We start from the raw sequence: 13,802 nt of genomic DNA, 5'->3' as shown, positions 1-13,802 counted from the left end.
CTGCTAAAGAGTTCTTGCTGCAGCTGAGATTCTCCTGTCACTAGCACATTCGTAAACATTAGCTTGATGCTATTATAGTGATTGAAAAATCAGTAGCCTCATTCCTGATTGCCTTCACAGCGCCACCACATTACGATTATGTCAGTTCCTGAAAAAAATAGTGTGAAATGTTCTTGACCCTTCATCATTGCGTTGTGAAGCTAAACGTTGCAAGTTGTGTTGGCAACGTAAATAGTGGATTACGTCAGCATTTCTTCTCTAATGTCTTCCCTCTCCGCAACAGCCTAAAATATTCCTTTAACTCTGCTAACACCCTCGGTGCGAACCATCTGTCTTTTGTGCTACTTATAACTAATTTAATCATATCAAATGTCAATAGGAAGAAAACAGGACGAAGTGAAGGGAGATGTCGAATAAGAATGTATAATCAAGTAAATCTTACTAGGAAGAAACATAAAAACAGGGAATTTTTAGTGTTGATCTTATTGGTTTTCACAGGGGCCACGGATTTATGGTGTAAATCGTGAAAAACGTAAAAATGGAGAATGTAAAATCGAAGTTACACTGTGTTGTTCTCTGACAACAAATGACTAAAACTCATTTACACTCTTGGAACAAACAACTACTTCAGATTTATACTTGAAATGTTCTAAAGTGAGGTCAGAGACAGCTAGCAGCTGTTGCCATTGCTGCAATGCAACTGTTTGCTGTTTTGTCGTATTAATCACCCATCTATAAAAATCACACCCAAATATTGTAGAACCATTGCATGAAAAATGCTCATAACATCAGGGGATTGAAAAACACTCTCTTGCAGGTAATAAGAAAAGTTTGGAAATATATGTTGAGATAAAATAAAGGATATGCTTTCTCAATACTTCATTACAGCCTCTCCTCATGGCCTGAAATGAGGAATGTCCTGCCCACTATCCTCCCCACCTCTCCCACAGTGGTATTCTGCCACCCACCGAACCTACACAATATCCTCGTCCATCCCTACACAACACCTGCTCCCAACACCTTGCATCTGGCCCATATCTCTGTAATAGATCTAAATGCATGACTTTCCCCATACATCCTCCCACCATCACCTACTACAGTCCGGTCGCAAGCATCACCTATCCCATCATTTTACATGAGCATCAAAACCAACAAGCTGTCTGTCCACATGAACGGCAACCAGCAAACTAGCAAAGAAACAGATGGACCACCCAATTGCTGAACATGCTGCCCAACACAGTGTTCTTCATTTTAATGAGTGCTTCACTTCCTGTGCCATCTGGAGCCTCCCTACCAACACCAGGTTCTCTGAATTGCACAGACAGGAATATTCCCTGCAATAAATTCTATGTTTGTGTAGCCCTCCTGGACTCGACCTCTGTTAGTCTTGTTCTTCACCCACCTGTCCCCTTCCCTGTTCCCAGTCTACAGCCCTTCTAGTCCACAAGGACACCCACAGTCTTATTACTTTTCTCTTTTGCCACCACTCCTCCACCCCCACCCCCGCATCCTCAATCTAACCTCCCGACTGCACGTAACTATCTTACCCTCTCTCCATCTCATACCTGTATGCTTCCACAAGCAGCACTTTACCGTCCCCAACCCGTACCCTGTTCTCCCTCCCAATTCGCCTCCTTATCCCTGCCACCCAGACTGCTTCTCCTCAGTGGCAGCTCACACTCGCTTCCATTGGTGGGACCCAGATAAAAAGTTAGTAAACTTTATAATGGAATTGTTCTGAAGTTTTCATTAGATAAACTTAATTTATGTCATACTGAATAAACGTATTCTAAAGATAGTAAATATGGTAAATGTCCTGTATTGTGTAACTGGGGTAGGAAGCATGTAACTTCTTCCCCAATGGGAATGCCACAGAGAGCCAATATAGGGGCCCTCCTGGCCTTTGCCAAATGGCCAAGAACAAAAGCTCTGGGAAAAACCTTTACTAGAAATGGTTTCATGCACATTTTACCCAACTGGCACCTCTATCCCAATATGATACTCACACAGTAGTTTGCATGTCTGTTCTTTTGAATGGCAAACATATTGATTACTCTGTTGCTGATGTTTGGAATTTCACTGATTTCCTCCTAATGGATGGAAAAAACCGCCAGTGATTTCAGCCTTTCGTGACCCAAACTGTTCCTGAGGAAGGTTTTAATTATTTTTAAAGTACTGAAACTGCGCTCTGCTTATGCTGTTGAAACAGATGTAGTTAGTGCAATTTGCAATGTTTTGTAGACTTCAGTGAACAATAGTTCAAAGGAATGTTTCAGAAGAAAGGTGAACGGCTCACAAACCAATGTAATGTCATTAAACATATCACTGGAATAAATAACTGACAGTTAAATTTTCAATTTATCATAGAAAATAAAGGGATTGTAACTTAATGAAAAATTATTGACTAAATTATTGACTAAAGTGGCTGGGAAATGTTCTTTGAAAGAAGTGAACATTTTTGGAGCAATAATTTCGAAGCTGCTGAGTACATGAGAGTTTTGGAATCTTCCTTTCAGATGATTGGTCACACTGCCACAAACTTCTTTGGAATCTACTGTCAGATTAGGTACATTGCTATATTCGCAACATTTTCTTCAAGGAGCAAAACATTCATCTTCAGAAACTCTATACTTTTCAATGTTCTCTTGTATTTCAGAAACCGCTGACTCAAAACGACATAATGCATTGGATGTAGTCATGGCATTTATAGTCTGCATCTGAACAGTGTTGTACACAATATCAACGTTTCGTAAGCTTGTAGAAAAAATATAGACGGAACAAAAAGTTTGGATTGTGAAGTAAATTTCTTATAGCAATTGCTTCTCTTATGGTAATAGAATCCCAAGAATCTTCTTCTTCAGTCTTATCAAAACATTCCAGTAAGCGTAATTTGTTTCCTTGGACATTAGTTACTAAGTGACGCTGGAAGTTCAAACTAGTTGAAGAGACTGAAGGAATTCTCTTGTCACATAGTGTTCATAACAGATCACTTCGCTTAAGCCATGAGGAGAAAAACATTGTCAATCCATAAATATAGGTGAACAACCACCTAACAGGTTTTATGTTTTTACTAAAAGCATTCAAAATATCGAAATTCGTTCGTTGCGCATGACAGTGGACATACTTCACATCAAAGTCTATATAAACTGCCACGACTGCTGCACATTACTGCTACACCATCACATGCATGGGCAATGAGTTTTTCTAGAACATTGAAAGGTTCCAGACTTCCTTGAAGAACCTCACCAAGCCCGCATGCTGTCCAGTCATTAACATTTTCAAACAAAAGGAATCTTTCAACAGATTTCTTTCCCTTAATATTCTGCAGTGTAATGAGAAATTTACTTTCACATGTAATATCTGTTGTTTCCTCTGCCTGCAGAGAAACAAAAGTTGCAGCATTAGTGTCTTTATCAGTTCTTCAATGTGAACTTGATACATACAGTCTAAAACTTCATTTTGTATCCTGTGTGACATATACTTACATACAGAGATACTAGAACTGCTTCAGGGGTCATCTAACACACTGTCAAGATTTCCTAGAAGAGATAAAACATCTAAAAAATTGCCAGGGTATGCTGATTTCCACTTTTCATAGGAGTTCCACAAAACATTAAGTGCTCTACTATTCTGTTTAATGTGTGTCTATTCTTCACAAGTAATTCATTATGTTTCTGAATTGGCATTTTATACACGGAATCAATCTGGTCAGCAATGTCTTATGCCAAACATTTTGTACTTACAAACATTTTATAAATGTTGTCCACTTTCTTTGTTTCTTAATTCGTTCACTTAAATGCTTAGATCCTTATAGCCGACTGTTGTCCACAATCCTAGATCACCAAATAACACACAATAGAAACAAAATAATTTTTGTTTCTCTTCACTCACGTTAACCAAAACTTTTTACAGAGTCATGTGTTGCAGAAAGTTCACTTCTTAAACCATTGAGTTGAGGCATCAAGAAATCTGTTGGTTGATATGAACCTAACCACTTGATTTCCAGCTTCTCTCCCATTCTTCCATACTTAATAAATGAAAGGGCTTTTTAAGCAAATTTGATGGGGGTGGGAGGGGGGAATGAATGCAGTAAAGCATGTGACAACAGCTACAGCTGGGTGCTGAGGGGCCAAGGTGGCTGCCTCCAAACATCATGAAGACTTTTGGACAGGTGGTATGGGTAGGAGAGTGGGAGCGCAGTGGGGTTTGCTGCGGCTTGGGAAAAGAGTGGTGTGGGTGAGGTGATCTGTCCACCGGACCCACTGGAGCTGATCCTAGCTGCACTAGAGCAAGGACTGAGGTGAGGTGGAGAAAGGTAAGCAGCTGGTCACATCACAGCAACTGCAGTTTTAGGAGCTGGGGGTGTGGGGGGATGAGGACCGTCTGCCACTGGCCCCACGTCATGGCTGGGGTGTGGGGAAAGGGGGGTACATATGCAGTGGCCCATCCACCAGGGCCCGTGCTTGCTGCCTGGCAGCTATGCTCTGGCAAGGGGTAAGGAGGTGAAGGGAAAACCAGTTGGTCACATCACTGTCTCTGCAGGCTAGGAGTGTGGGGGAGTACAGGGCTAGGGCCACCTGCTAATGGCCCTCGGCTTTTGATGTTTTGATGCATAGGATGTGGAAAGAAAAACTGGTTCATCACTGCAGAATGATACACTTTGTGTGTGTCTGCAACAGAGATAAGTGGGCCTGATTATGTGAGATTTCTGTCAGTTATACTAAGCCACAATCGTATCATATGCGAACTGTTTGATTTAAAACTGGAGAAAATATATCACAAATTTTTTGGTGGGGACAGCTCCTGCTGTCCCTTTAGAATGTGCCATTCCTGCTTCTCCCATCATGTGCAGTTACTTGCAGTCTGGTCATGGCAGCCAGAGACAGTGGTCATGTGTGCCTGTCTGTGGCTAAACATTTCTGCTGCATGGCGAATGACAATCATCCATTTCATAGCATTGTCATTACATATTTTAATTCATAGATGCATCTCGTAACTGCAACTTACAGAAGAGGTATAGACTCCAAGCCTTCAAAGAGTGCTATCATCATCCACATCTCCTGTTTCACTGTCATTTTCACTGTCTTCACTTTTTTAATTGAAGCCATGTCTCCGGAACTGTTATCTTCGTTGCTAGAGTGAATGAACAAACCACATCTCTTCTTTTATAAATCATTACAGGTTTAATCTGCCTAGCAGATCAGATGATGCACTGCAAGGAGCGTTTTGTCAACTTTCGTCAACATTGGTATGAATGATATACGTTATGTAAAGATGAGCTTCATCAGTGTATTCTAGTTTATTATACTATATATGAAAGTCTGTTATCCAGTGTTTGCAGAGTGATATGGTGGAGTGGTTAAGAGATGAGGCTTTTAAGGTTTTAGACACCTCTTTGCCCCAAATGTATGGCTTTGCTGATTTAGGTTTCCTTGTATTCCTTAAACAACTAGAAGCCAGGGGCAGCTGTCTTCATTTCCAATCTAAGCTTATACTGAATGCCTGATGACCTCATTGTTACTTTGATGTATGTTGTAGCAAGCATAGATGACAGTACTACAGTTTTACTTCTGGAAGAGTCAGAGTAGTTACTACAGCACACATAAAATATTAGTTCAGATCAGTAAAACTCGTTAATATTGAACGCTAATGTAAGCAGTCCATCTCCACATGAATGACAATATACACTCCTGGAAATGGAAGAAATAACACATTGACACCGGTGTGTCAGACCCACCATACTTGCTCCGGACACTGCGAGAGGGCTGTACAAGCAATGATCACACGCACGGCACAGCGGACACACCAGGAACCGCGGTGTTGGCCGTCGAATGGCGCTAGCTGCGCAGCATTTGTGCACCGACGCCGTCAGTTTGCTGTGGCATACGGAGCTCCATCGCAGTCTTTAACACTGGTAGCATGCCGCGACAGCGTGGACGTGAACCGTATGTGCTGTTGACAGACTTTGAGCGAGGGCGTATAGTGGGCATGCGGGAGGCCGGGTGGACGTACCGCCGAATTGCTCAACACGTGGGGCGTGAGGTCTCCACAGTACATCGATGTTGTCGCCAGTGGTCGGCGGAAGGTGCACGTGCCCGTCGACCTGGGACCGGACCGCAGCGACGCACGGATGCACGCCAAGACCGTAGGATCCTACGCAGTGCCGTAGGGGACCGCACCGCCACTTCCCAGCAAATTAGGGACACTGTTGCTCCTGGGGTATCGGCGAGGACCATTCGCAACCGTCTCCATGAAGCTGGGCTACGGTCCCGCACACCGTTAGGCCGTCTTCCGCTCACGCCCCAACATTGTGCAGCCCGCCTCCAGTGGTGTCGCGACAGGTGTGAATGGAGGGACGAATGGAGACGTGTCGTCTTCAGCGATGAGAGTCGCTTCTGCCTTGGTGCCAATGATGGTCGTATGCGTGTTTGGCGCCGTGCAGGTGAGAGCCACAATCAGGACTGCATACGACCGAGGCACACAGGGCCAACACCCGGCATAATGGTGTGGGGAGCGATCTCCTACACTGGCCGTACACCACTGGTGATCGTCGAGGGGACACTGAATAGTGCACGGTACATCCAAACCGTCATCGAACCCATCGTTCTACCATTCCTAGACCGGCAAGGGAACTTGCTGTTCCCACAGGACAATGCACGTCCGCATGTATCCCGTGCCACCCAACGTGCTCTAGAAGGTGTAAGTCAACTACCCTGGCCAGCAAGATCTCCGGATCTGCCCCCCATTGAGCATGTTTGGGACTAGATGAAGCGTCGTCTCACGCGGTCTGCACGTCCAGCACGAACGCTGGTCCAACTGAGGCGCCAGGTGGAAATGGCATGGCAAGCCGTTCCACAGGACTACATCCAGCATCTCTACGATCGTCTCCATGGGAGAATAGCAGCCTGCATTGCTGCGAAAGGTGGATATACACTGTACTAGTGCCGACATTGTGCATGCTCTGTTGCCTGTGTCTATGTGCCTGTGGTTCTGTCAGTGTGATCATGTGATGTATCTGACCCCAGGAATGTGTCAATAAAGTTTCCCCTTCCTGGGACAATGAATTCACGGTGTTCTTATTTCAATTTCCAGGAGTGTATATTTATGGTAACGTTGCAGAACATAGCAACTATGTATTACTTCTAGTAGTGCTGGATGACAGTCACATATCACCGTTCATTTAACTATAAACTTCATTACTCAGTTCTGACTAGTGATATTAACTAGAGCTCTGACATAAGTAGACTTCCAGCAGTGGCACTGCTCAGAACCTCTTGATGGTGTGTCTCGGCTGACGTCTCTGATTCGTGGCTGTGTCTGACGGTAGCTGCCTATTGCTTGTGGCTCCATCGAGGGTTACTAACTTTAACCTGGGACCTCGGATGGCGCCACATTTCTGCTTCCCAGTCCCCACCCACAAACTGTAGTTGTGTAGTGCTGGTTCACTTGATGACGACAGGGTGGAGAGAGGGAGGACTGAACTTCAGACATCGACGAGGAGACAGGGACTTAAGTGATTGCCAATAGCAGCTCCCTGTCTGCACCCTGGTATCCACCTTGCAAGTGACCAGTAACACCACCCGAAAAACCGGCCTCAGAGTGCACACTCACATTCAGGGACTAGATGCTGTGGTGTGTAGGTGTTGCAGCCCAGGGGAACCTTGAAAGACATAAGACGAATGACCCAACGCTTGAGTTATAACACTGTTTCTTGCCATAAACTCGCACCCTGTCGAACAAACTCCTTTCGCAGTGGCTGCAGAAGATGCAGTATGGTAAGATGATGACAATTAAACATTCAAATGAATCATTCAGTGTCACCGTTATGAGCCCCAGAACTTTGAAAATTATTGGACGTGATCTGTGGTCTGCTGTCCAAGACGCGGATCTCGAGAAGGCATTTGACACAAAAAGTAGAGGACAAAGCCGAGACAGTACTAGCAAATGTGGTGGATGTCATGAGGATCACAAAGGAAAATTTACTGTGCACGTCTACTACCAACCACCGTCATGTGTTCCAGAATGGAACCGCAAAATCAATGTGTGTGCATTGCCAACATGGCCACTGAAAAAAGTATTGCAGCGGAGCGGAGTGGCACCACACAAACAATACTACAACAGTTCATTTGTTGAATTTGGGCAGGTTGCCCTGCCAATTATAATGACATTGGGCAGGTTGCTTTGTGCAGACTATGCCCCAATGACCTTGATGCAACAGTGACAAAACTTCCAGTTGGTGGGAATGAAGAATCTCAGCCTGTGCATTGTCATTCTCAGTATGCAGCAGTAGAGCACCTGATTACATGGATATGGCAAGACAATGCGAATAATAGCGATGTGCCACCGGGTGGGCAACTTCTTTCAAACTACATGCCCACCCGTGGCATATGTATTGCAAAACTACCTCAAGAGCTGGGATGGAAGCAGTTGCTACAATAATATATCTTAGGTATCAATTTGATAACATGATCCGCAGCCTGCAGGCTTTCTCGGTGTGTTCCAGCTATGAAATTTTCTTGGGTTATCAACCGAGTGACATCATCACCTTGTTGCAACGTTTCAATGGATTTGATGGCTACGGAATCCATTGAAATGTTGCGACAAAGTGATGGTGCCACTCTGCTGATAACCCGAAGATTTCGCTTGAAGATAATGGGTATGGTATTCATTGAATAGTTGTGACAAGATAATGATGCCACTCAGCTGATAACCCGAGAAGATTTCATAGATGATTCCTCAGACAAATCAAACATCATGTTAGGACCGACTGGTAACAAAGATGACAAGTCTGCATTTGAATGTTGTGCAGTGGGCATGTACAGCAAATTGTACTGATAATTAGAGTAAAAGAGCCCAGTGTTACAAATTTTGCACTGTCCACAGTGAGACAGGATTGAGCAAAGCTGTTAAAGGCCAGTGATCTGTAATCAAATAGAACCTTCAACCATACAAATATTGATGGAACTTGGTAACACCATAGATAGTGGTGAGTGCCTGTTTTTCAAGTTGATTGTGATTGCACTGTGCGTTGTTGAACATTTTCAAGGCAAATGCAGTGTACATGTCAGATGAACCAGTTCTGTGGGAGAAACATTTCCAGCCCTGTAAGAAGCTGCATCCATAGCTAAACCAACAGGCTTCACTGGATCAAAATGAATCGGACAAAAATGACCTCCGGCTGTTAACTGCTGAAATGTGTCCCGACATTCTTTTCGAACCACACAAAGAGAACACCTTTCAGGTGCAACTGGTTCAGTGCAGCACTAATTTGCACAGCATTTGCAGTAAACTTGATGTAATATCTTAATTTCTTCGTGATGTTTCCTTTATGTTACAGGGTCCAGCAGTTCTTTAATTGCAGACAAGTGCTAGTGAGCTGTATGAATTCTCTGTGCATTGACACTTTATGTGACAACTAAGAACAACATTGGGCCCAGGAAACCTGCCATTTATGATGTTTTTTAAAGTGTTCTTGGCAGATGTGTAACTGATGTATCTTCATGCTAAAAAAGGGCCAAGCTTCAAGATTTATTTTTCATATTTACACAAGTTCTTTGATAGATTACAAATTTTAAAATATGATGTCAGAAAGTATAATCATTTTCCCAAGAAAAAATTTCATGCTCACTTGACAAACGTGACATATTTGTAGTAGAATTATAGGAAAATGTGAAACATATAGAGACATGCACAACATTATGTCAGTGTCATCATATGGCTCAGCTCACAACAGCAGCTGTTATGTTCGTTAATGTTTCTTTCGAAATAAGTCTAGAAATTAACAGAAGGCACTACCAGTCAGAGCTTAAGTCACAAGATGGCCATACATGTTCTCATACGAAATGATTCCAATTTTCAAATGATAGGTGGCCTGCATGTCTTAGAAAATTGCAACCCTGTACTCGGGTGCCGTCTTTTTAATACAGTGTTGCAACCCGACCTCTGCTCGGGACTTGGTCCCCAAAGTGTAAATCATATGTCGTAATTATTCAAGTTCTTTGTGGAAGGAGTGCTTTCTTTGGTTAACCTTTAAGCCATCCTCAGTGGGTGCTTTTGAAACACTCTAAATTTGCAAATGTTCAGCAGGAATAAGATCCACGTCAAACATATCATCCAGATAGTTGGTACAGGAAAGGACTTTTGCTATTAATTGTTCCAGGAAATGTTGAAAAATAGCAGCATCTGAAGCACTTCTGAATAGTAGCCATTGGAAATGGAACAATCCGAGGTGACTATTGATCATCAAATACCACTTGGACAGCTCATCCAGCGGTAACTGTAAATATGCCTCACATAAATCAGTCTTCGAAAAGAATCTGCCCTGTCCCAAATATGTCCATTAATTCGTGTGGCCATGGGAGAGGAAATGAATCCACAACAGTTTGAGGGTTTACCACAACTCTGAAATCAGCACACAGACGTAAACCTCCTGACGGCTTTTTAAGTATAACGTAAGGGGTTGTCCACTGGCTTGCAGGAACAGGTTATATCACCCCATTGTCTTGTTACAGTTCCTGAGCAATCTGTTCACATATAGCACAGTGGCAGGCTTGTAGGAAATAGATGGAGCCTCAAAATCAACTTCAGTTGTATTTACAGTACTTAAAAACTACAACTGACAGAACTGTTTTCAGATCCGAACTTTGTCCGCAAGAACACTTGAATGTGCAGTGCTTTGTTAGCACTTGAAGTTCAGCAATCCACTGTTTTAATGACTGTTCTGGGTGCTTCTTCAGACAAAAACATTCAAATCTTGCCACAGTGACATGAATCTGTGCCTCGTAATGCTCATAGATTTTTCTAAAGGGTTCCTTATAATAAATGTCTTCAGACAAGAGTTGGGAAATATCTATAAACACAACATAATTATGCCGTACCTTTAACATGTGTGCAGTGATGTGGGCTTCCACTTGAGTGCAATATTTAGATCAGTCTTCTCTGTTGCTGTCAAACTGGCAAAATTTAGGCTCACTAACCAATTGTGGTACTGCTTCTTGCCACAGTAACTTGGTCATTTGTTGGACACGGAGCAGCACTCGTACTACAATCTTTAACTATAAACTTTGGTACACAGTTCTGCCTAGTGATACTAGCTCAGTGCCAGATCTGAGCTATCATGATGCTGCTGTTGTAGTTGGCTATCACAGAGTGAGGTGAGCGGTGTTGTGCTCTAACGTTAATAGACTTCTAGCAGTAGCAGCGTACAGAATCTCTTGAGGACACTTCTTAGATGACATTGTTGCTGGGTTTGACAGTGACTGTCTTTAGCTTATGGTTCCTTGATGAGAAATCAGCTGGGACCTAACTCATCGGATGACGTTTGTCAGTTATATTGACAGTAATTTCAAACCTTACTTTCATTTGTGTGGAACTAGCTCCACACCACAGGTGTTTTGATCACTGTATTTAGATATTTCTGGTCACTTATTACAGTGTCTGACGGTGGAAATAATTTTAGATTTGGTTTTAGTAAACCATATCAAGTTACATAGTGGTTTCCTAAAAGCAAAAAAGCATTTATGTCCATTGTGCATACAAGTAATTCAGTATTCTTTTCCAGGTATTTCTTTAAGACGGAGTGTGAAGATCTGGACATGAAAGTCATTCAGGAGGAAATCATGGATGATAATGACATCCTTCCATTGTGGGAAGGGAAAGTGATGGCTCAGGTGAAGCCAGTAGAGTGAGCCATGTGACAAATTAAGGCATGGAAGGCTGTTTTTCTCTGTGTTTTGGGGATTTTTATCATCATCACATGTATACATTGCTGTCATTCATTTGACTTGCAGCCAACAGGTTACTGACTTATACATATTATGTGATCTCATCTTCCTTTGTTTTAACAATATGTTGCAGTGTGTATCATTTGTACCATAAGTGAAATACCAAATAGTACAATATTACTTTTGATTCAGACATGAGCCTTCATTGCCTTAATATTGGCCCATTGTCCTTTGTGTTCCATGTGGACTTATCGTGTGAAGCTTGTGCCTTGTCATTAAGTACTTTATGTATAAAAAAGAAGTTAGTGTTCCTGTAATAATATGAGCTAAAAAATAATTTTTGAAAATTATGGATTGCAAAGAGACAGTTGTGATGTGTAGTGTTTTGTTGATGCTTTGAATGTGTGCTTATTTTATGGTGTACCAGATGGAAAGGCCATTGTGTCCCAAGAACATTTTATGAATGGCCATATTGAAGAGTGTGTAAACATGTACTGGGACATTAGTCTCTCTTAACTTCGTTTTGGCTGACTGGCAGCTTCTGTTTGAAGAAAAGCACACAAATTAAGAATGTTGTGTGAAACGTTGTAATTATTTCTATATCATATAGGTATAAGAATTTAAAATACCTCATACTGTTTGCACGTTGAAGTATTTGTGCAACTGTTTTTTTTTTTTTTTAATTATTGTTACATTACTGTACCCTTCCTTCAAACCTGAACATTCTTGTACTACTTCAGTTACAGTTTGGATGCTGATTTTAACACTTGTTTTCCAGGCCTACACTTCATTTATTCCTTTTGATTTGGAGAATTTATTAGAAAATATTCAGTTGATTTCAATACCTTCTGTTGGTAAATCTGTGGCACAGTGTATATTCCTAAGCCTGATCCATTTATTAAGGTCTCTTGGCAAAAAAGTGCGGCACTAACATTTGTCTAAAGTTGAAATTAAGAAAATTATAGTAAACAGGCTATCAAAAGGCGTCACTGACTCTATTTTTATGCCACACGTCATTACTACCGTTAAGTTTTGAAGCAGTGCACCTTTGAGAATTATATTAATGAATATAACAGGACATTTGAGATAGTTGTAGACAGCTATTTTTTTAAATGAAATAAATTTTATACTTTGATACATTTGTTGAGTGTGGTAGGTGGTCAAGAGATCAGCAGATGCAGTTCATTTCATTGTATATTCATCAAGACATAGTAAATATTGCAGTTTGCTCTTATGATGTTTCTCAGACTTTGAGAACAAATGTTAGTGCATTGAGATGTACATTCTGGTGTTAATAACTGTCAGAAATTTGCTCACTGTTGTACTTAAGTATGTACTGTCTGTCTGAATGAGCTGGTCTGCGAAACATATGAAATTACTATTCCATGACACTGAATTTTTTTAATGTGTTTTTAAAAAAATGCTATATTTAACAGAAATTTTGATTAAAGCATTTAAATGTGAATGGAGTGCATTCCATGCACGAAGCAAAGTGTATTGCATATTGCAATAAGTAAGAGCTGATGTGTACATTTAATAGAATATCTGTTCATGAAGTTCTCAGTAATTTATTCATGGTGCAAAAGTTAATACTGTCTAAAAGCTTAATACATGAGTTTCGTATACTGCTGGAATCCATCAGATGTAGTTTGCAGCAGTAAAAGATGTTTCCATTAACATTTTACTACTTCTAAATATGTTTCTTTCTGACACAATAAAGACACCTCCAGGTGAGTCAGTATAATGGCAGTAGACATCAAAAGAAAAAAAAATTCACTAATATTTCAAGACTGGAACTGCACTGAAGTAGAATTGATGAAATACAAATTTGTGTACAAATAAAGACACTCCCTCCATGGTAACACTGCATTAGCAATTATGTTTCTCAATAACTTCCCTTTTTTATCATATTGCTGTATTTATGATTTTGAAGAGTGACATTGCAGAAGCACAGGCTGTTAATTATGCCTATATTAGCAAATCCAGGTGTCTGAAACCTTCAAAGCTAGTGTTAAATATTGAAAATGTTTTCAGAAACATTACTGTATGTTGTGCTGTTGATTTCTCAAAATATTGAAA

At 41.4% G+C, this 13,802-nt stretch overlaps 1 protein-coding gene across 3 annotated transcripts in view; it reads left to right on the top strand.

Annotated features, from left to right (window-relative positions):
* Window positions 1-13,585, top strand: part of LOC126457991 (axin) — a 288,275-nt gene extending 274,690 nt beyond the window's left edge. For all 3 annotated transcript variants that reach the window (XM_050094759.1, XM_050094758.1, XM_050094757.1), the window contains one exon: window positions 11,561-13,585. In XM_050094759.1, coding sequence (XP_049950716.1) covers window positions 11,561-11,687 — 127 coding nt within the window. In that variant the 3' untranslated portion in view covers window positions 11,688-13,585. The remainder of the gene's footprint in view (window positions 1-11,560) is intronic.
* The last annotated feature ends 217 nt before the right edge of the window (window positions 13,586-13,802 follow it).

Source organism: Schistocerca serialis, chromosome 2, assembly GCF_023864345.2.
Source record: "Schistocerca serialis cubense isolate TAMUIC-IGC-003099 chromosome 2, iqSchSeri2.2, whole genome shotgun sequence".
In the NCBI taxonomy this organism is placed as follows: domain Eukaryota; kingdom Metazoa; phylum Arthropoda; class Insecta; order Orthoptera; family Acrididae; genus Schistocerca; species Schistocerca serialis.
This window is presented reverse-complemented; position numbering and strand designations above follow the sequence as displayed.